General features: G+C 63.9%; 1 protein-coding gene across 1 annotated transcript in view; it reads right to left on the reverse strand.

Moving 5' to 3' along the window:
* Positions 1–3,652: 3,652 nt before the first annotated feature.
* SKI (SKI proto-oncogene) overlaps positions 3,653–26,905 on the reverse strand; it is a gene marked incomplete at its 3' end in the record, with an annotated part of 57,967 nt that continues 34,714 nt past the window's right edge. Inside the window, exons 2-7 of the mRNA XM_082834561.1 lie at positions 6,579–6,698; positions 6,382–6,497; positions 5,635–5,897; positions 5,233–5,534; positions 4,424–4,654; positions 3,653–3,841 (exon numbers count right to left, since the gene is read on the reverse strand). Coding sequence (XP_082690687.1) covers positions 3,653–3,841; positions 4,424–4,654; positions 5,233–5,534; positions 5,635–5,897; positions 6,382–6,497; positions 6,579–6,698 — 1,221 coding nt within the window. The remainder of the gene's footprint in view (positions 3,842–4,423; positions 4,655–5,232; positions 5,535–5,634; positions 5,898–6,381; positions 6,498–6,578; positions 6,699–26,905) is intronic.

Consider the following 26,905-nt stretch of genomic DNA (forward strand, 5'->3'; position numbering starts at 1 on the left):
TCGTGTCCCCCCTCCCCGGGGGCTCCAGGGGAGCACTTCTGGGCCCAGGTCTGGGGGGCTTCCCAAGGCTGGGGGGAGGAGTAGGGACCCGGGAGCCCTCCCAGGCTGCGGTGCGTTTTCTCCAGGTGACCTGGGAGGCCCCACGGCCTGGGCTGGGAGGCCGGACCTGGGTGGCCAAAGGAACTTTAGTGAGGTGGCACTCTGGGGCCCAGAACCGGGGGCGGGGCGGTCCTGGGGAAGCCCCTAGGTAGTCGGGCAGGCGGGTGGTGGCCCTCTGCTCATCCTTCAGGGCAGCACATTGGGGTCTGCGGTTCTGATGCCACCTGGCCCCGTCCCCGTTAAAGACATGGGGCAACTCTGCAGGGAGCTGGCCGTCTACCCCGGGGTGGCGGGGGGGCAGGCCTCCAGGCCCCATGGGGACAGGCCAGGAAGGGCCCCCAGCCGACGCCCACAGTACAAGGAGGAGCCGCAGCTTGGCGTGACCTGGAGGGGGAGGGATGGAGGGCGCCCCAGCTGGGACCTGCCCGCTTGTGCCCCGTGTCCACTTGGGCTCAGTGGAGACCGAAAGGCCCCAGGGTCTGATCGACCGGAAGACAGGCGCCCCTTCCTGGGCTCAGGCCTCGATGGCGGCTGGAGGAGGGGCAGGGAGTGCTGGAGAGGAGGGTTCTGGGGTGGCCAGGCGAGCGGGTCCTTTATCTTACGATGTCATCTGTTTGGGGAGGGGCGCCAAAGGACTAACGGGTACACAGAGAAATAGAGAAATATGCCAAGCTGTTTTTTTCTTTTTAAATCAGGCATTTATAAACAAGAAAGCATACATTAATTACATAAAAATAGTTTTCGAATAGTGAGTAAGTCATCATATTGTCATTAGCAGCAGCAAAGGAGAGAAGGGGACGGTGATGCAGACGCTCCTGGCGGGTACGAGGGTGGAGCTGTGGTTTTTTTCCTTAATTGAAAAAAAAAGTGTCATTTGTGACTCCTGACTTAAAGCAAGAACAAGATGGCCTCCCCGAGCCTGGTGGGCGCGGCGGGCGGTGTCGCCCAGAAAACCGGCTCAAGCCGGTGGGCATGTTCTGCCTCAGGTAGAAATAACCCAGAAAACAAGACAGCTACCAGGTAAGAAGAGAGATCCGGCAAAGGACCCACCACGTATACGTATGATACACGAGTATCAGAGGAAAAAGTATTTACATGGTCGCTTTGTACATCGGCGAGTTCTGTACGAAAAGCAAGATATCATGTGAGTGAGTTAGCTGCTCCATAGATATGAATGTTATTGCTGTTGTTTTTTCCCTTCGTTAAAAGTCTTCTTTCAGCATAGAAATAATGAGTGATTAAACTGAATACACGATCATTTCGATAATGGGTATTACACACGGGGAGAGTCAACAGCCTACGGGAGAGTGCCTCTTCAGCAAAGAAACTCCAACTGCAGCCGCACGGCAGGAGCCCAGGGACCCTGCCCCCGAGGACAAGCGTGGACAGCCCCATGGCCGGCCTCGCCCAGGGGCCGCCAACGGCGCTGGCAGGCCAAGGGACCTCGGGGCGGGCCTGAGTCCACCACCCCACCTCCAGCTCTTCCCGACATCTGGGGACCAAGCCGGACAGTGGCGGCGTAGACCCGATGGCCGAGACGTGCGGGTGACCGGAGGGGACAGAGCGCGGGCAAGGAGGCGCAGCGGCCCCCACTCGCAACTTGGAAAAATGTATCTCCCTCTGGAGCCTAAAAACTCAGAAAGTAAACGGAGCAAAGCAGGTGGCCTCGGGCGGGTCCCGGGGGCCCTGCGATCTCACTACGGATTTTCAGACTTGGCAACAGAGCACAGCCGCACAGAAGCACACTGACACACGCTTAACGCTTTGCTCCAACTACATCATTTACTTTCCCTTGAAGAAATGACCGCAAAAACACAACTCTGGAAAAACAAAGCTAAACACAGCATTCTGAGTGTTGCGTGACACAACCGACCCTCTACACGACACGGTAATAATGCCCATCGGTGGATATACGTATGGCAGAGGTTTTAAATTCCATGCATACAGATTTAATAACTGCAAAGAAAAACAGAAGCAAAAAAATTAAAAAACAAAAAAGAAACAAAAAACAAACAACAACAACCAAACAAACGCTGCATATACACGATGTCCCTTTTGCATTGCACTTTAGAAGGGAGGCCGGCAGCACCCGGCCCCCACCCAGTAAACCAAGGGCAAAACCCCACCGACGATGCCGTCACCCGTCTCCGCTCCACTCGGCGGTTGCGGCACCACCCCCGGCCACGCTCGCAGCTGCCGGGGTGCTGGAACGGAGTCGGGCAGAGGGTTCTGGTAAGATCTCTCCATGTAAATAAATACCATGATTTTAGGACGGGCAGCCACCTCGTCTACTGGGAAATCATTTTTCAAGCTTGGGCATAAGAAACCTTATACAATTCGCATACAGTTGAGAGTAAACGAGATTATTTGGAATAAATGCAAGTAACTCATTGTGATAGTGGCAGATTCAATAGCTACTGAAGACATATTTTGGGGGTAAAAAGACAAGTCAGGGTTTGCTGTACAAGATGCTGGAAGGCACAGAACTACCCCCCGAAGTTCAGTTTTTGCATTTTCGTTTTCGTGTGATTCCCTTGTTCAACCAAGCACCAGAGGGGTTTCTAAACACTTGAGCACTTAGGATGTGAATGCTCTATAAATCGGTTTGCAGTATTTGAAAGTAAAAACCTCAGTTAACTGGGGAATAAAAAGAGAAGGGAAGATTTTTGACAAAGTGCAGTTCTAAATATATGTTTAAATGAACGAACAAACAAGAAGTGAAATAATGCTGTGTTTTGTTCCAATGCTGCAGCCTCAGTCCCCAAACAGAAGGAGCAACGTTTGCCGAATTGAGAGGGTTGCCTGGCCGAGGGCGCGTGTGCCCAGCCAGCGCGGACCCATCTCCCGTCGCCTCCAAGCACACCTGCGGACACACCTGTGGAAGGCGGGCCGGAGCGGCGGGCGGGTAAGGCGGCAGTGTTCCAGCTCATCGTGCCTGCGCGGTGCTCTCCGTGCCCTTCCCGGTGGCAGCACAGGAGACGGGGTTCCTTGTGGCTGAAAAAATAGACTCTGGAGAAAAACCCTTTGTGTTGTCACGCGGCCGCGGGCGCGGGATGAGCTGTGATGGCTTCGAGGGGCAGGGCGGCTGCCACCCTGGCTCCCTGGCGGGTCCTCAGGTGGCGTCACGTGTGGGTGGGGCTTTTAAAAGTTAGTCATTAAAAAACATGTTGATTTCTTTGAATATCAAGTCTCCTTATGGGTTTTAAATAGCTTATCACAAAAGTGTAAATGTTAGAACGATCCGGCAAGCGGAGCGCCAGCTGCAGCTACCGAGCTGGCCTCGACGCCGGCTGCAGGTGGGGACCGGCGTGCTTGCTTGACCTTGGCCAGTAGAAAATTTTGCAGTGGATTCCAAAAGTATGTGGTTCCAAACACTTGCTTGGTTCTAGGCACAGTAAGACGTTGTGCTATATGGACCGGGGCTGGGGGGGCCGGGGTGGGGGGTGGGGAGCAGCCCCGCCGGCACGGAGCCCCCAGCCCCGCCACCCACCTGCCCGCCCGCCCGCCCGCCCACCCTGTGGCGTCCGCCCCGCGCAGCAGACAGTGGGTCCGGCTAGGGCTCCAGCTCGGCCGTGCTCTCGCCGCCCGTGGCCTCAGAGCGGGGCCGTGGCCACAGCTGCTCCTGCAGCCCCTTCACCACCTTCTCCAGGTGCTCCCGGGCCTCCCGCTCCCGCAGGAGGTCAGCCCGCAGCTGCTCGCGATCGGCCTCCGCGTGCTGCAGCTTCACCTGCAGGTCCTCGATCTGGAAGGGGACGCCCCACGTTAGCCGGGCCCGCTCCCCACCTGGCCGCCGCCCCGGCCCCGGCCTGACCCTCCGGCCCATCACAGGCTCGCCCCGCCTGCCGCCCACTGGACCCGGGCTGGTGAGCCTGGCAGGGCCTGGGGGAGCTTCCCGGGCGGCACCAACCCTGCCCGCGGAGACCCTGAGTTGGGGAACTACCCGAGCCCCGAGCGCGGAGGCCTCGGGGCACCTCTCAGCCTCCTGGGCCCCGGCCCGGGCCCCGGAGATGGCCGTGAGATGGGACCCCGTCTCCCGACCCCAGGCCAGGCAGGGTGGCCAACTGGGACAGGCTGTGACTTTTAACGGTGCATGAGGGTGAGGGTGCGGGTATGGGTGCGGGTATGGGTGCGGCCCTCCCCCCAGGACAGGAGGTGAGGAGAGCCTGGGGCCAGGACACCCCCGTGGAAGGAGGACCCCAAAGCCCAGCAGGGCCAGGTTGGCCTGCAGGCTCCCCACGCCCGGGGCGGCCCCGCGAGGAGGGGAGGGACCCTGAGATGCCGACGGACGGTGCACGTGTCCTCCCCGGCCGGACAGCCCACATACCTGGGCCGAGTACTTGGCCCGCAGGCGGCCGGCCTCACAGCCCTTGTCGCACACGCGCGCCTGCCGCGCCTGCTCCAGTTCCCGCTTCAGGCGGAGCCGCGCCTCGTTGGCCTCCTTCATCTTCTTCTCATTCTCAGCCCGGAGCCGCTCGATCTCCTTCCGAAGGCTGCGCTTGGCCTCCGTGGCCTCCCGCAGCTTCTCCTTCTTGGCCACGCGCAGGAACTCCAGCTCCTGGGGCGAGGGCGCCGGCTCAGGGGCGCCCTCACGCCAGGCCTCTCCGGCCCCGGCCCTCCGGTGCCCACCGTGCACAGCCCGGGGGGAGTCCCTGTGGCCGGGGGAGGGGGCTCCCCCAGGCACGGTGTCATCTGGGGGCCCCGGGGACCCTACGCAGCCAGAAGGAGAGGCGGCGGCCCTTTTCGGGGTCTCAGCCCCAGCCCCCAACACGCTCATGAAGATGCATGTGGGGAGCCACACCTCCAACCAGAACCAGGGAACTGGTGCGGGTTTCTGAGAGAGTGGTGGAAATGGGGCTCTCGGGGCTGACAGGGCTGTGCTGTGCTGGGGCCATGTGTCAGACGCCGGCTGAGGTGTGAATGCAGCTGAGCCCTGGGGTGACAGCCCCGCCCCCCACAAGGTGGCGCACAAGGCGACCAGGGGGCCGATGGCACAACCGCAGGGCCTCCAGCCCCCGCCGGGAAAGGAAGCAGTCCCGGGTGGAGCGGCCCGGAACCGGCGCGCAAGGGGCCGGCGGGGCAGCGCCCGCTCCTTCCCCGCACACTCGTGCCCCCGCCGGCCCCCGCCCGCCCCACCTGGTGGAGGCTGCGCTTGGCCTGCAGCGCGGCGCTCAGCTTCTCCTCCTGCTTCACGCGCATCTTCACCACCTCGTGCAGGAACTTCTCTTTGGCTTCCTTGGTGTCCAGGCCGCCCTCCAGGGCCTGCCGCAGATGCTCCAGCTCGGCCTCCAGCCCGCTGCTCGGGGCGTCGGCGGGGGCCGCGGCATCGGGGGCGCCGGGCGCCGCAGGCAGGGCGAGCAGGCCCGGGGAGCTCAGGTCCTTGGCGGAGCCGGATGAGGTAAAGGACGGGGAGGACAGCGAGGACAGCGAGGAGGTGACTGCAAGGCAGGCGGCGGGGGCGCGGGTCAGCAGGGGCCGCCCCCGGAAGAACGGGCGGGCGCCCCCGCCGCCCCGGGGCAGGTTTGCGGCCGCACTCACACTCCTCTCTTCCCTCCACCTCCACCTCGGCCTCCGAGTCCTTCTCCTCCTCGGGGGCAGGCCCGGGTGCCGGCGTCTCCGGGGCTCCAGGGGTGTCCACTGTCAGCTTCCGCTTCCGAGGCTGGACGCAGCTGGTGACGGGCTCGGGGGCCCGGGAGACGACCGTGGCGCAGGGCGGGCTGCTCGCCACCTTGTGCTGGGCTGGCGGTGCTAGGGCCACGTTGGGGGCCACGCCCGTCTCAAAACTCTTGTAGGAGTAAAAGCTGCAGGGGTGTGGCGGGCATCGGGGCCTCGGCATCTGCCCCCTGCGGCCCCTCACCCCGCCCCTGTGCCCCTGCATGTCTCCGCACCTCCGCTGCACACCACCCCCCATCACGGCCCCGGCTCCCATGGACCGTGCAAGGGAGCGGACACTACAGCCCGGGGCCCTGGGGGAGCTGCAACACGGTGACCAGCCACCATACGTGGGACAGGCCACAGCCAATGCAGAGCGCGCGGCCAACTCCAGACGCCACAGAAAATCCTAGCGTCCCCCCCCCCACCCCCCATGCCATCAAAGAGCCAGCACTTCTGCAGCTGCCTCAACCGGGGGGCTGGGGATCTGACACACAGCCTCCAGACCATGTGCCCGTCGAGCTCAGTGATGATTAAAGCGGGAACCTGCTTCCCCGACTGGTTCGGGGCCCCACAGCAGGGTCAGGCTGAGCTGGGACGCAGACATGCCCATCAGAGCTGGCGGGTACTCACCTGTCTCGAATCAGGGCTGGGAGGTGTGGGGAGAGCTCTTTGTCACTCGCAGAAACCGCAGGGGACCAGGGTCGGAAGGCAGAGAGGCGCTGGCGAGGGTGGATGCAGCCCAGGCTCTGTCGGGAGAGAGGCGCCGTCAGAGGCTGGGCCCCAGGCCGCCCCGCGCGCCCGCCCCGCACGCCCGGGCCACACGGCACCTTGCTGGAGGAGCCGGCCAGAGTCCGCAGCCAGCCAGACTGCTTGTCCTTCTCGGAGGGTGTGGGGTGCTGGGAGGGGGCGTCGTCTGCTTTTCTTACGGAGGCCGGGGGCTCGGAGACCTGTGAGCAACACAGAAGTTCCCGTTGGCAGGTTGCGAGGGGTCCCCCAGGGCCCAGTCTCAGACGCAGCTGAGCATGAGGCGTGTCCAGGGACGCGTACACCCTGCCCGACTCATCACCCAGGGCAGGCCCGGCCCCACAGCAGTGCTGCACACACGCCCACCGGGCACTGGTGCAAGAGAGCAGGAGGGACCCCTGCCCCTACCCTCAGGCCACCGCCGGTCTGGAAGAGGCGGCCCGGCAGGCAGGCTCGCTGGCTGAGCATAGGGCCCTGTCGGCGCCACGCAGAGCTTTCCAGGGGCGCCACGCAGCACCCCCAGAGTTCTGGACTTCACCACATGGGGCCTGGGGCAGCTGCACGCTAGGCTGGCAGGGCAGCCCTGGGCCGTGCCCCCTCCCCGCCTGAAGGAACATTCCCAAAATGAACTGTGTTCAGCTTGGCAAGGAAGCCCCCTCGACTTTCCCAAGTCTTGCTGTCAGGGAAGGAAGCTTGGGACAGCGACCCCGGGCCCAGCAGCCGGGCGTTGTGTCTGCTGGACGCTGTGGCCCAAGTGGCCTCCTGGGCTGGTGTCAAACTTCCCCCCAGTCTGCTGGCACCAGAGGCCTGAGGACACAGGGTCCCTCCCCAAGAAAACAGAACAGTCTTTGGAGGACGGACGGTGCCTCCCCCACCCCGCCCCGGCCGGAGCCTGGGCGTATCCGGGAGGCCACTGAGGGCGAGGGGCTGGGGGACAGTGCCCATCACCCCCAGGCCAGACCTCAAGAGGGGTGGGGTGGATGGGGGGAGGGGCTCCTTCTGCCCCAGGGGGCACTTGGAGAAAATACTGAACCCCAGAACTGACCCAAGGGTCAGCAGAGCCATCACCACAGAACTCAAGAGACAGGGGGCCAGGCTGGGCCAGGCCCCCCAGGGTGAAGGAGCCAGCACGCGTGGGTGTGTGCGCAGGGGCCCTCCCCCGACCCCGCAGCCAGGGAGCCAGGCTCCCTAGCTCTGCTCCAGGCAACGTGTAGCCCTCGGGCCCCAGACCTGTGGGTCGGTCCCCGCACAGGGCAGCTGTTCCAACAAACAGCCTGCCCACCCAGCCCCAGGAGACGGTTCGGGGGTCCCACAGACAGCGGGGACCGTCTGCTCAGACCTGAAAACACTCAGGAAAGAGAGACCCACTTGGTGCTGCTTTTCAGGGGAAAGGAGTCGTGGTGATGCCTAGACCGGGCGACACCCACAAGGGTGGGGTTTCCTGTCTGAGCCCAGTTCTCAAGGGAGAGAAGCCACAGCGGCCCCGCCGGCTCCTCCGATTCCGAGAAACCTCAGGGAGCCTCGTGGCGGGTGTCAGATGAGCCGTGCGGCAGAGGCGGCTTCCCACTTGGGAGAAGGGCCGGAGCCTCCTGCCCCCGCCTCACCCTGAGCCCTGGTCCACCCAGGACGCGGGGAGGCAACTCGGGAAGCCGAGCAGCCCCTGAGACTCCGGACCCCAGTGCGCCCTCCAGGAAGCGCAGCCGACCGGTTACGAAAACGAGGAAGCAGCGGAAGAGGGGCTTGTGGACCGAGGCTGGGCGGGCACGGGGCTGCCAGGGCCCCGAGGGAGTGCGGCCTCCTCAAAGCCCTGGGAAGGACGGGCCAGCGACAGCAGGCAGTCAGGGACAGAGCTGTGTGTGGCCATGGCCGCACGTCCCCCCGTGCGAGGAGGTGAGCCTGTGGCCTCCGGCTCCTGACCCCGCTGGGTGCCTCGAAGCCCAGGACGCTCCCCGGCAGTGGGGCTGGGCGCCCATGGCCACTTCCCCACAAACGTGGACCCGGGTGGGAGCACGTGCCCCGTGCACATGCCCCAGCGCGGGGGGTGGGGGTGCTGCCTGACTGAGAAGCCTGTAGGGATAGCGCCAAGACGTGGGTCCCAGGAGACACCGCACCGCCACAGGGTGCCGCCACGCAGGACTGCTCAGCGGCCATGCGCGTCCGTCACCACGGAGGACAGGACACGCATCTGCCCGTAGGGCGCTCCCCACTGTGGGGTCTGTGTGTCACCCAGGGACCTGTGTACGTCTGCAAGGATTTGGGGGTACGATTTGGGAGTGCTGTCACTCCTGTGACTTTCATGTCCGGCCAGGCCAGGAGCGTCAGCCAAGTCAGAGGCACCAAACCGTGGGGCCCGCTGGATATGGGTGGAGTGGAGTGTGGACGGCTGCTGGGACTGTGGCCACCGCCAGAGACCAGTGCAACAGCAGCAGGCAGACCGGGCCGGGGGGGCTTCCAGCGTCCCCCACCTTGTGCTCCCAAGGGCCATACTTAGTACCTGAGCCCCACAGGCCCTGCAGGCCAGCCCAGCCAGGCAAACCTGGGGGGCTCCTCCCTGCAGGCAGCAGGCCCTGGACCCACTGGCAGAGCAGCCTACACCCTGTGCTAAGGCCCAGAGGTGGGGAAGGGGCGGAAGGAGGGCTTTGGGCCATCGAAGACGAAGCTCACCCTGGCTTTCTGAGTCCCCACCCCCAGCCCCCTGGGGCTGCACTGAGAGCCCCAGGGCCTGGTAGCACGAGGGCCTGGACGCTGGGCCCTGGCCTGCACATCTGGGGACCTCAGGAGCCCCCGGATGCTGGCAGTCCCTACCCCATGGGCCTGCCCTGCCGCGCCGTGCTCCGTTTCTTATGCCCTACACCTTGGACATCTTAAAACAGAAAGCGACAACGTACGTGGGGGAGGAAAGAAAGGAGAAAGAACGTTCCAGATGCAGCTCGTGGCACCGGGCTGAGGCCTGAGCGCACGGCGTGACGTCCGCACACACAGAGCGCTGGGGCATACCACCCCCCCCTCCACGTTCCCAGCTCTGGGGCGACCCTAGCAGTACAGAAGGGCGGATCCCACTAACCGCAATGCAGAGCCGGGGACCAGCAGGGCACAGAGCCGCCCAGCGCTAACCTGCACGGGACACAGCAAGAGAAGCCCAGCAGCAAGGGCAGGACCAGCCCCAAAGGGCCCGGGGCTCAGAGAGGAAGGCTCAGACTCAGGCCTCGAACACAGACACGCAGGCAGGGCTGAGGGAGATGCCGCCTGAACACGGCACAGCGGGGCTGCCCGGGCTGGGCCCAGCATGGAGCACGTGGGAGTGCATGCCACCCAGGTGGCTGCCCGGCTGGAGCAAGTCACCTCCCTGCTCAGGTCCACGACTGCATCCGTGAGCCCTTGTGGGATGTGCAGGTGACAGGGCTCCACCCGCCCAGACGGGCGCCGCGCTGCCCTGAGATCCGCCAACTGCATGGCGGCAGGCGTCTGTCCAGGGCGCCCCGGGCCGTCAGGATGAGGGGCCTCCCTGCACCCCCAGGGAGCACACACACCTGCTCAGGGTCGTGCACATGCGACGCTCAGCTGTGCAGGCCGCGCACTGGCAGCCAGAGGAGAGTGGTAACCGCCCCCGTCCCCGGGCTGGATCGGTCTGTTTTCTCGCAGCACAGAGGCGTCCCCTCTGGCCTCGGGGCCTAAGGCCAGGATGCCCGCTGCCCTGGGCGCTCTGCAGGGCTGAGGGCGGCTGGTCCCCACACGCCCTCTGGTCCAACAGCACTAGACAATGTGTCTGGGGGGCCAGGTGGGCGCGTCCACCCAGTGAGACCTGCGCCGCTGGCCAAGGAGCACGGCCTGGACGGAAGACCTGCCCCACGGAGGAAACGACACTTGGCTCCCCCAACTCTTTGCTGGGGGCGGGAGTTCTGCCACCTCGGGGGCCAGGCCCGGATGAGGGTCCGGCCAGGCACTGTGCTCGGCCAGGAGGTGACACGCACTGTCCAGCCGCCAGACCCTGGTCGTCAACTTGTTAGAAGGACATCAGCCTCGGTGTCACCCCCTGCCCCCCGGACCCCAGGCTGACCCAGCCCAGCCAGCAGATACAGGAAGAGCGCCAGCCTCTCCCCGGAGGCAGCGAGCAGCCCCCACAGATCAACACGAGGGGCCACGTCCCCATCTCTCGGCTGTGAGCGCACACCTTCCAGGGGAAGCTCGCACAGAGCTGGGGGTGTCCTCCAGAGGCACGTGCCCTGCTGTGCAACATACCTGCCTGCACCCCCTATATCATCCCCTCCCCACCCACCCCCGCTCCACCTCTTCACCAGGCGGCGGCGCGTGTGCTGGGAGAGCAGCCAGCCTCAGAGCCGACCTGCAGGCAGCGGCTCCCCTTTGCCAGCTCACAGTCCCACAGATTCTGCACCAAAGGCCGAGGCAGGCTGTGCTAGGGGCCACGAGAGCGCCTCACCCACCATCCAAGGCGGCTCTCACTTCAGGGATTTCAGGGAAGGGCTTTGGGACGCGCCGGGAGGACCGGGTGGGCGTGGGGAGAGTGACTGCTGCCGGTCCCGTGCAGAAGGCAGAGGCGGAGGGGCGAGACCACTGGCCGCCAACCTGCAACACCAACTGCTCCAGGAAGCTGTGACGATGGTCCAGAGCCCACGGCACCTCCCCCCAGGCCAGTGCGGGGGAAGCAGCAGGATCACCCAAACGCCCAGGAGACCAAGATCGGAGAGAGCCGCTGCGGCGAGGCCCCGCCCACGGGCCACCGGTCAGGACGAAGGCGGCCGAGCGCAGCCCGGCCTGGGCGTCAGGGGCTGCTGGACCTGCGCTGCCACCGTTATGAGCTCATTTTCCACACGGCTGGAAAGCGGGTCCTTGAAAGGACACAAGCCAAACCTCCCCTCTGCTCCTCACGTCCTCACCGGGCTCTCGGGGTGAGGGCGGCCAGGGGAGGGCCCTCCCGGCTCCCTAAGGCCGAGACTGTTTCTGTGCAGCTCCCCTACGATAAACTGCTTCCTCAAACCATCTCAGAGAAAACCTGAAGGTGAAGCGTCTGGAGGAACCATGAGGGCTCCAACGGTGTGAGCCCCACCCCCAGTGAGCCGCTTAGATGATACCAAAGCACAAGGAACCAAAGACGAAATAGCAAAGGGGGAATTCAGCAGCATCAGAACATTTGTGCTTCAAAGGACACCATCGAGAAGGTGAGAAGACAGCACACACAACGGAAAAAAACCTCTGCAATCACCTCTGATAAGGGACCTGGATCCAGAACACATGAGAACGGAAACTCGAGACAAAAACAAGCCATCTCAAGGGCGAAGGCCTTGGACAGGCATTGCTCCCAAGGTGGCGCGCACACAGCCAACAAGCGCAAGCACGTGAAGACGTGCTCAGTGTCACTGACCGTCAGGGAAACGCACCTCACACCCATCAGGACGGCGACGATCACAACCAGAAAGCAAGTGTCGTGAGGATTCAGGGAAATCGGGAGCCTGCGCGCCACTGGCAGGGATGTGACCCGGGGCAGCTGCCAGGAAAGCTGGTGTACAACCACCCCGTGACCCCCAGTAAATACCCGAGAGGACTAGAAAGAGGGACTCACACCTGGTACCAGAATCTAGACCAAGTGCACGGGAATACCTGTCACCTCGTACGCCTGCAGGTGAACCTACAACCATCCCCCCAAAAAAGTAGAATTTAAAAAAACACCATGAGGTGCCCCTTCACACTCACTAGGACGGCTGTAATTGTTGAAAGGATGGACGCTACAAAGCGTCGGTGAGAGGGGGCTTCCCTGGTGGTGCAGTGGTCGAGAGTTCGCCTGCCGATGCAGGGGACGCGGGTTCGTGCCCCGGTCCGGGAAGATCCCACATGCCGCGGAGCGGCTGGGCCCGTGAGCCATGGCCGCTGAGCCTGCGCGTCCGGAGCCTGTGCTCTGCAACTGGAGAGGCCACAACAGTGAGAGGGCCGCGTACCAAAAAAAAAAAAAAAAAAAAAAAAAAAAAAAAGCGGCGGTGAGGATGTGGAGAAACCGGAACACTGTGTGCTGCTGGTGGAGGAACAGAGTTACCGTCGCCGTGGAACAGTCTACAGAACTGCCGTACAGTCCAGCAACTCCACTCCTGGGCCTGTACTCAAGATTACTGAAAACACACCCGCAAAAACATCAGACACGAGTATTCAAAGCAGCATTATTCGTAACAGCCAAATGTCCGTCAGTGGGTGAATGAAAAAACAAAACGTGGTCCCATCCATCCACACACCGAGTATCGCTCGGCCTTGACAAGGAGTGAGGCACAGACACGCGACACGGTGGAGCCGTGAGGACACAGCACCTGGTGAGAGGAGCAGACGTGAGAGGCCACATGGTCCCATTCCCGTGAAACGTCCAGAACGGGAGATTCCACAGACAGGAAGTGCATCGGTGGGTGCTGGGTGATGGGGGGCCCACGGGGCACGGGTTTCTTTCGGGGTGATGGAAACGTCCTAAAATTAGACGACGGTGATGGGTGGCATATACTAAAACTCACTGGGTCATACTCTTAGAAAGGGCGCATTTTCTGGCACGCGAATTACATCTCAACAAAGCTATTACTAAAAATATCTATTAGAAAAATAAGAGGAACTGTTGGTTGAAAAACCCAACCACTGAGGATCGAGGGTTCCTGACTGAGGAGCCCGGGGAGCCGCTCAAGGTCCATGGCACCGAGACGGCGTCAGGGGTCAGGCAAGGTCCCAGCGGGGCTGGCATCCACTGGGCACCTGGCCGGGCAGCCAGGGCATGTCCAGGGTGACAACGTGGCCCTGGCCAGGGTCCCATGGCGGGTGGGTGTGGGGCTGCACACAAGTGCAGAGGCTCGACACGGAGGGCGGCCCCGAGGTCCTGAGGCCCACCCCGGCCCCCGCCTCCCAAACCCTGTGGCCTGGCGTCCTGGCAGTGGGCGCCCCGGAAGCCCCGCCCCGGCTGGCTCTCTCAAGCCTGGTGCCACTTCACAGGTAGGGTCAGAGGGCGCTGCTCAGGCCACCACCTCACACAGCAGGGGGCAGGAGAACCTTCAGCGCGCTGGCCGGCATCCACCCGCTCCCCCCACCAGCACCCGCCCTCTGGCCCTCCCCGCTCTGTGCCCCGACCCTCAGCAGCTGAAGACCTAGGTCCCCTGCCAAGACATGGGCACGTGGGCACGCCCAGGTCGGCACCCAGGGGCAGCACCCTCTGGGGGATCAACTCGGCATCACCTGTGGCCCCATCACCATCTTACGAGCCACTCGGAAGGCAAAGCAGTCCCCCCACCCCGGCCCCCAACCTCAGGGGCCTTCCACCCGCAAGAACGAGCCTGCACCCCCCAGACTGAGGCCTCAGAAAAGCGGTGAGAGACGGTCTTACAAATGTACAAATCGGCAAAAACGTGTCTAAGGGAGCATTTTTTAAAAGTTACAGACGGCATACGAAAACCACGTTTACAAAAAAACCCATAGCAATCTTACAAAAAAAAGAAAAGAAAAGTCTAGGAATCTTAATACAACACATCTATTTCTAACTGAATCTTAAGACGGAATTCCACTCCTAACTGATATTTCTGAATTAGAAAGTCACTGCTGGTCTGGAGTTGAGGCAGGACTGAGGGTCTGTCACCCGGATTCTAGGTGAGGAGCAAGAAACGCACTGGAAGCATCCCTGAGACGTCCAAGCCCCAGGATTTGTCCCCCAGAGCAGGGACAGGTGAGTGTCAGTGACCGCAGCCCGGCGGGGGCTCGAGGCGGGGGTCCCGGGGAGACCCCCGTGGGGCAGGGGCCGGCCAGGGAGCCTGGGGTCTCTCCGTGACATTCAGAGCGCCCCACGGTCCAGCTGCTCATTCTGCAATTTTCCCGTCATTTAACGGATCAGCAGAAAAACAGCCAGGACCACAAACAGAGATGAAAAGTTCCTGCTGGGCAGCATGGGGCCTTCAAAGCAACCCATCCCCACCTCTCTGAACCCCGGTGGAGGTGGAGCTGTCACAGCCGTCAGGCTGGGATTCCCGGAGATCGGCGGGGGCAGCAGCCTCCAGCCCCGCTTCTCAGCCCCGGAACCCCGGTCCGCACACTCTGACACCGGAGAAGACAAGCGAGCGTCCCCGTGGCAGTGTGGAGCTGAGCCCAGGAGGACACGCCCACGTCACGTGCTGGCCCAGGAGGCCCACCACGACCAACAAGGGCCTGGGGCCCCCGCCCACCATGCAGGGGAAAGTCCCTCAAGAACCCATAACCATGGAGAGGGGCAGACGCCCACAGACCCTACACATGAGGAGCACAGGGTGGGAATACCCAAAGAGACACAGCCGGAGGGGAGCAGACACAGAGAGAAGCTGTGCATGTGGGTGGGCACCAGCGCCGGGCAGGCACATGGCACCCCGCAGAGCGACCCCACCCCACCCCGCTCTGCTGGACTCTCCCGCCCGGGGTGAGCCTGTTGCCCACAGGGACCGCAGCAGCAGCTCGAGGGGCGGGCAGTCAGCCCCGCTCCTGCAGCCACGCGGACCCACCGCCAAGACCGGGGCCAGCCCTGCTGGGCCCCTGAACCCCTGCCCGGGGTGGGCGCAGCAGGGAATCGCAGGCTCCTTCCTGCAGGGATGCCCGCCTCGCCTCAGAGGGAGGCCGCAGAGGAGAGAGTGTGGCTCCCCGGGGCGATGGTGGGGCTCCGGGCCACCGCATCCCACCTAGGCTTTGTGACAAAGTCCTGCCAACAGCACCCACGTCTCCTACAGCGTAGCTCTCAGCCCCCACGCTTGGGACCACTACCTCTAAATCAGCCCAAGGGCTGCGTCATGGACGGTCCTGCAGATTTCACAGTTCTAGAAACTGCAGAGCTATTTTTGTAAGTACCATTAATATTTTCCACGTGATAATTCATGTTTCATATTATGCTTAAATTAACCTATTTTCTGATTACTGTGGTACAGAGGAAGCGGATTAAATTTGCAAGACAACCCCAAACCCCAAAATGAAGTGAAAATAGCAGTTTTACAGATTTGCTTTGATTTTTTTTAAACTTAAATGGGTCACCTTTTCTGTTATTTCCACACCATCGATGAGAACAAGTTAAGACTTTTCTAAGGAAACAGTCACTGCCCCTCCCCTGGGAACCAGACCTCAGCGGCTCCCGATGGAGGGGTCAGCATTCCCTCCGCAAGGAGGGACCTTTGGCCTGGCTCCCAGAGGGAGGTCCTCCCACCCACCCCCACCAACCCTCCTGTGGAGGAGAATGCAGGGAGGGGATGGGAGGGGCGGGGCGGGGCTCTGGGAAGGGGTGTCCCTGAAGACCCTGGACATCAGCCCCGACACGGGGAGGCCTCCGGTGGCCCTACAGTCCTCGCCACGTCACGGACCCGCCACCAGCCCTGCTGCACAAGGCCTCCCACACCCCTGCAAAACCTCCCTTTTAGCATCAGAAAATCAGGGGAAGTCCCCCGCTGGACCAGGCAGGGTGGAACGGAACCTTTTCTTTTCCTTAGCGGTCACTGGAAAGTAACTGTTAAAAGGACTTTACAAAAAAAACCCCAAACACCAGAACCCCGAGAACAATGAAGCTGTTCTGGGGCTCATTCTACTCTTAGGACAATGTCCTTGAGGAGTGGTGAGGGACAGCGTCTTTCCCAGCGCCCTGACCGGCCGGGGGGGTGGGGGGGGCATAGTGGTCGCCAGGCCTCCAGCCCCTGGGCAGAGAGGGAGGAGGGCCAACAGGCCTCGCCATCCAGAACAAGAGAGAAAGCCGGCAGGCAACACAGGGCACTGGGGCCGCCCTTCTGGAGGGTGACTAAGAACCAGCCTGAGAGGAAGAGGACAGTTTACGGGGCAGCGGGAGGGGCGGGGCTGGACACCACCGTGCCCCATGCGGCCCTCACCCCACCAAGGCCCCTCGGGAAGGTCGGCCTCACCCTCGACCCCCAACAAGCCTCTGACGCAGGAGCCACCAGGACGCTGGGGCGCTGTCCCCAGACAAGGGCCCCGATGCAGCAGCGGGCACACGGGCCGGGCAGCAGCTCTGCCGGGTCACCAGCCGCCCCGCCGCCCCTACCTTCTCCTGTTCTGCCCCCCGCCCCACGTCCGTGCCCAGATGCCAGCCTGTCCCCGGCCCCTCTGCTCACACCCACAACTGCCGCCAGGGGTTCTGTGGGCGCCTCACCACACCCACGGCGTCTCCCTCGCCGCCCCTGGGGACACAGCCCCCGTGCCTTGCGGGCTCCAGGCCCCCTCCACTGGCCTCCTCCTCCGAGCTGCACGCCATGCCGGGTGGGGGCCAGGGCCACCCTCTGCTGCTTAAACCTCCAGGGCACCCCCCCACACGCCCCCGGACTCACAGCTGACACCTGCCGTGCTCGGACCAGGACAAGATCGGGGCACACGCGAGTGGACGGAAGTGTAGGGGCGTGTAGCCTGCACACACGCATAACACGGCACTCTCATGTGTGATCTTTCACCTGCTCCAGGTGAGAGCCTCAGAGAGAAGCCCGGGCCCGGGGCGGCCGGGAGTCAGCGGGGACCTGGCAGGCCTTTCACTGAGCAGAGCCCTAGACCTGGCAGGCTGGTGGGGTGGCTCCCGGGTGGCCCTGGGACAGGCCCTGGGGAGAGAGCCCCCAGCCCCGCCTGGTCCCATCAGTCAGGGCACCGATGCGGACGCTGGCCGGGGGCGCTGAGCCAGGATCAGAGGCTGCTGGGACACAGCAGCCTCCCACGTCCTTCCAGTGAAGGGCCTTCCGCTCCTCCAAACGCCGACGTGATGCCGGCCGAGGGTCTCCTGAGGCCTCGGGACCCTAGGCCTCGGCTGCGAGCGGAGGGGGCGGCAGATGGCGGAGCACCTGGGGGCCCAGGGCAGCTGAGGCCTCGGGCTGCTCAGTGTCCCACCCTGGAGGACACACTACTGGAGGCCGAAGCGGGAACGCGTCCCCAGACTTGGCTCCACCATCTCACCCGCCCCCCACTCCCGCGGGAGGAGCCGCCGGGCCTGGGGCTGGGAGCCCGAGACCCCAGGTCTCTGTGCACAGAAAGCCTGCTTGCCATGCGCCAGGCCCTGCCGCGAGCTACGCATCACAACTCGCCCGAGTGGGAGCCTCGGGAGGGTGGGTGCGTGAGCCAGGACGGAAGAAGGACCGGGAACCTGGGGGCCGGGGTCCTGGAGAAGGTGACACAGGTGCTGCGGGCTAGTCAGTTCTGTGGAGGGACTCGAAGGCCCAGGAGCTCCATGCCCAGAAGGCCCAGATCCAGGCCACCATCAGCGTCCCGAGGGCACTGCCATGACACCCACGGGTCAACCACATCCCAACCTCAGAGTTGACTTCACTGACACACAGACACGACGCCAGTAAAGAGGCCCAGCCCCAGGCGAGGGCACGTGATGGACCCCGAGCGCCCCCAATCCGTGCATCCTGAGAGGCAGGAGGGAATCGGTGTTGCTCTCAGCACTCCGCCCACCAGACCCAAATTCCAGTGCTGACCGTGCCGGATGGGGGGCTTCCAAAGAGGCAGCCGGGGGGGAGAGACGAGGACTCTCTGCTCTCAAACGACCCCTCCCCCTGGCTGGCACCCAGCTCTCTGGGCCCCGGGAGGCCCTCGGAGGACGAGGTCCACCGCCCACACGCCCCATCCCACTTAGGGGAGCCCCGTGCTCAGTCCACGGGAGCAGACCCTCCCAGCAGCCCACCTCGCAGGGGGCCACAGAGCCTGAACCACCCTCGGGGGTAGAGGAGGCCGCTCGCGACGTTCTTGGGGTCCAAACTGCCCATGTCAGGAGCTCCCCGTTTCTCTCCACATCAGGATTTTTCCTGTCCAGGGAGCACTGTCCCCATCTTCAGAATCTAAGTAAAAACATCCCCAAGATGTACCCACCCAAAGGGGACAGGCGGCCAATCTCTGCACAGCATGAGGGTCTCCCGGCCCTCCAGAGCCTGACACCAACTCCCACACACCCCCGGGGGCAGGAGGAGGGCCGGGAAGGGGGTCCTAGGAGGCCCCTCCCACGAGGGCTTTTTAACCTGAAGGTGAGACACCAGGGCTGGCTTTGCAGGCACACGACCGCACACTGGGGTCAATGCTCTGCTGGGGTCACCTCTTCACCTTTGATCAAATGTTATTTTGTAAATGAAATCCAACGGGACAGGGGTGTGTGCAGAGCCAGAGAGATGGCGTGTGACCCCAACGGGCCAGGGCTTCCCTTCAGACAGAGGGGGCCATCCGCCTCCCACCCCAGCCCAGGAGGCCGTCCTGGCCTCTCGGTACCCACGCTAGAGTCAGAGACGCGGCCAGAACGGGAGCTGGGGACCCGGGTTCTCGTCTCTCCCGCCTTCCACACCTCAGAGGGAGGCAGAGGCAGCTGGGGGTGGGGGGCAGTGCCGTCAGCCAGACAAGGACGAAACACACACGCAGGCTGCAGCGACCCTGCACACACCTCAGACGCTCTCATCTTTGCATTTAAAAGTGGCATCACACGACTGGAGGAGGAACGGCAAAACTCAGGGTGATAGCTTAAATTTTTAATTTTTTCTTTATCCGAAATGGCATTAAAAAACAATAACCCCCTCCCCCCCGCGACAAGTTGAGAGACCTCAAAAGAGAGATGAAGTGTAGGCATTTCAGGCCCTTTCCTCCTGCTTCCCAGACAAAAGCCGGGTTACGAAGCCAGCCCAGACCCTCAACGCGCTCGGTCACCGTGGACCCGCAAGGTGCCCAGCTGCACAGGCTCAGCAGCGGCCACTCGCCGTCCTTGGGGACGCAAAGGGCTGCCCACAGAAGCCGGCCCTGCGGTCCAGTGTCACCCACGTGGAGCCCCAGGGCGCGTGCGAGCGCCACCCGGAGCTGAGCCTTGGCTCACGCCAGAGCGAGGGAACTTGGAAACCACTCTCTAACCTGTTAAGGATAAGATCCTCCAAAGAAGACTTTTAAGCCCATTTGTCAACACCTCCCAAGTGCACACGGAGCTGGTGATGGCGGGGAAGACAGAAATTCACTGGGGAGGCTGCCGTGAGCTGCCGCCCAGCTCCCCACAGCTCCGCGAAAACCACCATGCATCTGAACCAGAGCTCAAGGCAGCACACAGGCTGCCCACTGGGGTCCAAACACACTTCAAAGCCAGAGGGTTTTCTGTGCTCCCAATTCTAATTACAGGAAAAGGTCACTTCTTTTTATCGTTGGGGGTGCATCTGTCCAGGAAGCACACACGTGGGCCCCTAAACTCCCCTGTCCACACCAGCCACTGACGGGAATGTGACGGGGATGGAGCCGCAGGACCGTGCGTGGAGCACCCACCCCGCCCTCCAGCCACGGGGGCCACAGCAGAACCCCGGGTGGGTGCGGCCCGGTGGGCAGGTGACCCAGAGGAGGGTGGCTGAAAGCCCATCTGCCTCCACCTCTCCTCCTCCAGGTGCAGGCCTCCTGAGGGGGAAGGGAAGGGAGCCCGACCCAGGGCGCTCTCGCAGCGGCACTGGCAACGGCTCCCCGGTCAGCTGGAGACCTTGGGTTCCCCTGGAGGGGCTCTCAGGAGGGGCGCAGCAGCAGGGGGAGACAGCCTGGCCCCTCACCCAGACCTGCAAGCAGCCCCGAGAGAAATCAGGGTGACCCGGGGCCAAAAGGAGGCTGCGGCGAGCCAGGCGTGGGCGGCAGGACCAGCGGGCGGCGCAGGCCGAAGGCAAGACACACCGGACCTGGCCACCGCCGCGGCTGGGCCAGACCCCGTGCAGCCTCCTCCGCCAGCAGGCGGGGTCCCAGGGGAGCTGCCCTCCACTCCTCAGCAACCTAAAGATCCCCCCCAGGCAGGTCCCCCTCCCCCAGGCACTGCACGTGCCGACGGCCGACAAGGCCCAGCCCCGCTCTTGCAGGCACCCCGGCCTCAGCGGGCAGCTGGAGGGACGGCACTTTCGCCCGCTTCCCCGCCAGGAAGTAGCCCCGGCCGGCCCCGCCCACGCCGCCGGTCTGTTCGGCTTCCTCAGCGCCTGCACCTCCTCCCTCCCTCCCCCTCCCCCTCCCCCTCCCGGCAGCCGCCCTGCTTGTTTTCTCGCCGTAGAGACCGACACAACACTGAGCCCTGCGCTTGAGCCGGCGCGGGTGGACGGTGGCGCTGCCCGGCCGCGGGGCTACTCAGAGCTGGCGCGGTGGCCGCCTCTGCTTCCAGGCGGAGGCACCGAGGCCGGCAAGGGGCCAGCGAAGTCACCGCTGGTGTATCCTGGTGAGTCCCCAAGCCCAGGCTGAAAGACAGCTGCTCGTGGGTCCCGAAGACGTGAGCCTGGAGACACAGAGCCGAGAGTCCACGGGCCTGTCGCCAGCACTGACCAGGGCACAAGAAGGCAGGGCCACCAGAGTGGGTTCCTAGTAAAATGAAGAACACACGGCGTGAAGCTCCCGCGTCACCCTCACACTCGGATGAGGGTCTCCAAGGGGCCCAGCCCCTCCCGTCAGGTTCATCCCTGCCAGTGGGGTGGGCTGGGGTGGGGAAGGGGACAAGGGTGACCAGCACCGGGGAGGAGGCTATGTGGGCCACACTGGGCCCAGGAGAGCCAGGACGCGGGCAACAGGGGCCTGAGCGGGGGACGCGGCTGAAGAATCCACACCAGTTTTTCATCTGAAAAATGGGGCGACACGGGCTCTGCTACCTCAGAGCAGAGGACATGGCGTTTCTCGAACGTCTAGCCCTAACACGTCTCGCCTACAGCAGGAACCACGCCAGTCACATGACAGCCCCGTAGTTGCAGAATCCCCACCACTGGTGAGCCGGGCAACGGGCCCTGAGACCCCTGAAGCTCCCCTCCTGCGAAGCATCCCAGGACACCCCCCCATCAAGAGGCAGGTGGGGGCAGGGCCTGGCAGGGGCAGGAGGCCAGGGGCCCAGGCACCAAGGCTCTCCCAGTGCTGCCAGGCCAGACTCTGGGTGACATGGCTGCACCAGGGGACCCGCCCGGCCCAGGACCTGACCCCACCCCCACCCCCGCCCATACCAGCCCCCGGGCCCCCTTCTCTCACTGCACAAAGCCAAGGACCTCACAGGGAAGGGAAGGGTGTCCCAGCAGCCCTGGGGGGGGGGAGCAGAGACAGGGGCTTCCTGTGCCTTCTCCTTGGGGGGAGGAGGGCTGGGGCCACCATTACAATCAGCGGCCGGCCCCTCGCCCCAGGTCTGGGCCTGCTCTGCCCACTGTGGCCAAGGCCACAGCAGGGACTGGAGCCCACGGCCCACACCGCGCTCTCTCTGACCCTCACTGACCCTAAGACTCGAGTTCACATGATCTAATAGGAAGACTGGGGTCTCCGGTTTCGTTTTTTAATACCCACACTATAGCCTGTGTTCGCTGCTGTTTTCTAGGCCAGGTGTACATTCTTAAAAGGTGCACGTGTGAGGTGTCAGGTGACACGGCCTCCTCTCTGCAGGCCAGGAGACTGGGTGTCATGTCGCGGTTGTTCAGGGGTTCAATCACATGCGGTTACAGCAGGCCGGGCTCTGGCAGTGACATTGGGAACCCCGGGCCCTCCCTCTGCAATGGTGACCCAGGCGGCCTCCTGGAGAAGGGGCCGCCGTCTGCCCACACAGGAACGGGTTCCACCCCAATGGCTAACGTGTCTCCTAAACGCTAATGACACAGATGGCGGGAGAGGGGGTGCCACCACTGAATCTGCTTTTTGAAAGATCCCACTTGAAACAACTAAAGGAGAAACACCTCACTTCCCTCAAGGAGCCCGCCGACCTCCGGCCTCGGTCTCCCCCTAGCAGGGTGTGCACATGGGGCCAGAGTGAGGCAGACAGCGCCCCTCTATCTGCAGGGCTGGGGCGTGGGGTGGCCTTGGCCGGGGACAGCTTTCCACGTCCGTGACCCTCCCCCAGCCCCCTGCACTTGCAGCTGGAGCAGTCCTTAGAGGGAAGGAGGCATTTCCTGTGCCCCCCCCCCAATTTCCCGACATTCTTGGCAAGCCCAGAGGAGAGGAGGTGACAAGGACGGGAAGGGGCTTGGAAGTGGTGGGGCGGGAGGACGCGGCGCCCGGAGAAGGCCGGCGGGCAGGAAGGGGCTCTCCATCAGGGCATCCCCCGTGGGGTGTCCGCCAGGCCTGCAGCACCCACCGAGACGCGGGGGGCCAGGGACCCGGGCCTTCAGGACACGGAGATGCCCGGCGGCTGGGAGTTGGGGTGACTGTCCAGTCCTTGGCCACTAAGCCCCAGAAGTGCTCTGCGGCCCCACCTGGCATTCAGCCGCCCCCGCTGGACTGGGAGGGAAAGCCCTGCACTGCTCACCGGCGCAGCCTGGGGCCTCCAGACACCAGGCCCATGACAACTGGGCCAGAAACGCCAGCGCCGCGTGCGGGGCCAGAGCGACTGGAGCCCAGGAGCCCAGGAGCCCAGGAGCCCAGGAGACGGGGCGGCTGCTTCTCCCACAGGCTGTGGAAACGCCCTCCCCGCACGCCCAGCAGGACAGGAGGTCAGAGTCTAAGGCTGCAGTCAAGGGCTAAGGGAGGGACCCGGATGGTGGAGCGGTGCCCCTGGGGCCAAGTCACAAGGACCAGCGTGGGGTCACCCTGGGGTCCACACACGCCATGCAGCCCTGTGGGTGCACGGAAGCCCGGGGGATCCACGGCCGTCCCAAGGCCCTGGGTGTCTCGGGGACACAAGGTGTCGGAGCTTCCTGGGGGTTGAGGCAATGGCTGGGATGGAGACCCTGGGCCCGCAGTCCCGCATGCTGGGAGCTCTGGAGTCTGGCCAGCACCGGCCCTCCAGCAGGTGGTCTCTTCCTCCTGCAGGGTTAGGGACGCTTCTGGCCGTAACAAGGAAGCCCGGACGCTCGGGGTCCCCACCCAAGGCCAGGACTGATCTCCACAGACGCCCTGGGGCTCAGTGGCGCTCCTGGCCTTCCGCCCAACCCTGGCAGCAGGCACAGGAAAGGGCCAAGCCCTGCAGGTCCGCATGGGACCCGGCTGCGCACCTATCAGAAATGAGAACGCCACGGTGGTGGCTGACAGCCCGGGCCTCAGGGCCGCGTGCCCGCTAACCGTGCACAGCCCCGACAGACACCCCATCCATATTCAGCCTCGGAGCAGCCCCATCTCCCCGCAACATTCCAGGACCCACGGAGAGGCCTCTGTCTTCAGAACAGGAAGGTCAGGCCCCTGCTCTAAGGGGCTGAGGGAGAGGGACACGTGAGGACCACGTGATTCTGCCTGGGGAGTGAGTGACCAGGTGGGGACTTCTCCACTGGGAGTCGTCTTCAAAGCAAGTTTAGGAATCTGCATGTTGCAAGAATGGCCCCAGAAAAGCCGCTCGTCTGGCCCCAGGGCCCATCTTAGCTGCTGCCCCACACGGCCTCCCAGCAAGGACAGAGGAGGTGAGGCTGGGGCCAGGCCTGAGCCCACGTGGCCAGACCTGCAGCCAGCACGCCCTGCTCAGCTGAAAGGACTCTCTGCAACGACGCGAGGCCACGTGACTCCATCCGGCCCAGGGTGCCGGCCTCTCCTGTGCGTGGATGTGAAGGCTCGGCCTGAGCAGCCACTTTGGGCCAGGAGGCAGCAAGGAAGAGTGACTCAGAGAGCCAGGGAGGACGGGGCTCCTGCCTCCAGGCTGCACTCGCCACGGGGGGTGAGCGCGCTGTGTGTCCTCTGCACGCTGGCCAGGCCCCACCCCGGCTGGGGGCGACCACGAAGCAGGGCTGCCGTCAAGGGTGGAGCGAGCCCTTGCTGACCTGCACCCAGAAAGCAAAAGGTCACAAGCCTCAAGTTTTGTTTGGACGGTTTACAGTGAACAGCACAAGCTCTCTGTCAATCACCAAACCAAAGCTTGAGTTGTTCTTGACTTCACTTCCTCAGACAAGTCATCTAATCAGAAAATCTAGCTGACCCTACCTTTAAAACAGTCTTTCTTTTTAAACAGAACGAGCGTCCACGGTCAGCCAGAGACCTTCCCCCAGAGCCAGGCTTGGCAGCTGTGAACACCCACTTCCTCGCCCCCTGGGCGGAGCCCGGCTGCGCCAACAGCCCCACACCCGCCCTGCCCTCGCTGGGAGCAGCCGGAGGCCAGGACACGCACACAACACTCACTGCAAACGCACACGTGGACACAGGGGCCCAAGAACCCCCCACGTTTTGGAACAAAAGGCAAACACCTCAAGGCTAGGGGTCCTGCATACATCAGGACCGAGGCCCTGGGGAGGCTGTTCACCTTTCCCAGGGAGAATCCACAGCCTAACGAGGGAGCGTCACCGGAGAGCAGCCAACCCTCCGACAGGCGAGGCTGTAGCATCGAGGGGGGGGCACAACCCCAGGGTGGGCCAGGGGGACCCCGGGAAGCACAGGGACGCTGAGGGCCCACCCTTCGTGCCCAGCGGGGGGAGCAGCAGAGCCAGGCAGGCCGACCTCCGCCCGGGGGCCCAGCGCCCAGGCAGCTCCTCTCACCGCAGGGCCTCACCCTTCTTTTGGAGACAAATACTGAGCACCAAGAAAACAACTTCTGAGCGTAGAAAGTGACCTGAGAGCTCGAAGAACGGGTCCTGGTGCCCCTGGGGGTGTGCCCTGCCCACCGTCCCCAGAGAGGCAGACGCAGGGCCAGGACCACCTCCCTCCAGGATGCTGGGCGGCGTGGACTGGAACCTGGAACCGGGCCGGCTGCGGGCACAGCGGGCGAAGGAGGCTTGAGCCGCAGCAAAGCCGACACCAGTTCTTCCACACACAGCAACCTCCACCCCGAGGGTAAAGGCCAGAGAGCAAAGGCACGCATGACCCCAGCGTCTCCGCAGCAGAGAAGAGGCCCCAGTCCCCCACCCCTGGGCAGCAAGGGCTGAGATTGTGTCGGGGCCCTCCCACAGGGCCAGAGCCCTCTAGAGGCCCCTCCGCAGCTGCCGGCAAACACTGAAGGATGCGGTAGAGTGCTCGTGGGAAACCCAAAGCCCCGGAGAGGGGGGGCCCGGGGGGGCCCGGGGGGGCCTTGAAGGGCCAGTGGGCAAAGGGCAGCAAAGCCCGGACACGGCCGCGGCGCCTGTCCCCGGAAGAGCAGAGAGGCCGCAGACGCCGCCCCGTGCCGGCCACAGGGAGCGACGACAGATGATGGGGGTGCGCGTCCGCGGTCCCTGTCACCACCGCTGACCTCCCGGGACCAGCACGGGGCTGGCACAGCGTCCACCTCGCCATCCCTCACGCCCCAGGCCCCAACCTGACTCCCGCTTCTAGAAACGGTGCGGGGACGCACGTGACCAGGGTGTGGACGTGGAGCCCCAGGCAGGCCTGAGCGTGTGGAGGGTGCCGTCCACCGAAGTGCAGGGAAGACGCACAGGATTCACAGCACAAGTGCTCTGGAAAGTCACAGAAGGAACCAGAACAACGTGTGAGGGAGGTTTCCCCAAATACGTGAGCGCTTCCAGCCTGTGAACCACTCACCTACTCCCAGTGACACAGAAAACGGAAGGACAGAGCTGGGAGCCGGGCGGGGCAGCGGGAGGGGAGGAGGGGAGAGGGCCCCGTGCCACGCCCATCTCCACAGCCACCTGCCCCTGCAGCTCCAGCTCCTGCAGCCCTGTCGTTGGAGCCTGAGTGGCCTGGCACACTCTGCGCCACCGGCCGCAGGCACGGGCAGCGGCAACATAACCCGTGTTTCCCTGCCACCTGCCGCCCCCGGGAAGGAGCACATCTGAGGCCGGCTACAAGCAGAGCACCTCAGAGCCTCGAGAGGGACGGCTTTGTTTAAAAAGGTACCAGGGTCATCCTGGGAGCAGAAACACCTCACCTGCTCCAGGGTCCAGAGAAGCAGGGCCGGTGCGGGCCAGAGGAGGTGGGGGGGAAAGGAGGTCCCAACACTGCGGACAGACACAAGCCAGGGCAGTGACGGGGAGACTCGGGTTTGGGGCAACACAGACGACATCAAGGACAATGTGGACGAGACGGCAGCGCCGAAGGGTCAGCAAACAGGGACACCGACTCGTCGACCCCCGTCATTGCCAGGAAGGTCCCGAAGGCCCTCCCCACGCCGGGCCGGCCGCCAACAGGAGGCTCCTGGTGCGGCCTCCCACCGGGGCTTCCCACCTCACTTTGCTTTAGCAAGTGGTGTCGTCCCAACCAGTCCTGGTTTCTCTTTGTCCTAAACCGAGACGTGCGTGCGTGCGTGCGTGCGTGCGTGCGTGTGTGTGTGTGTGCGTGCGCGCGCTTTAACACCATTTTTCAGCTACTGAAACATGTCACCTCAGGGCTGCAATTCAGACCTTTCAGCCTGTTTCATCCCCTGAAAGGCCGTGTCAAGCCCCAGCCCTGCCCGTCTGTGCGGAGGGCGAGGGGTCGTGAGAACACACGACGTGGCGTAAAGATCAGGGCAGTGACCTTTCGACCCGGCCTCTCTGCAGGGCCCAGGCCTGCCGCGCCAGTGAGGGGCCGGGGGCGGGGCGTCTCTCCCCAGGCCCCTCGGCCAGGCTGGCCCTGCACCTGCCCACAGGGGCCAGTGCCCCCTGGAGAA

Source organism: Leucopleurus acutus, assembly GCF_964270905.1.
Source record: "Leucopleurus acutus genome assembly, chromosome: 2".
NCBI lineage: Eukaryota > Metazoa > Chordata > Mammalia > Artiodactyla > Delphinidae > Leucopleurus > Leucopleurus acutus.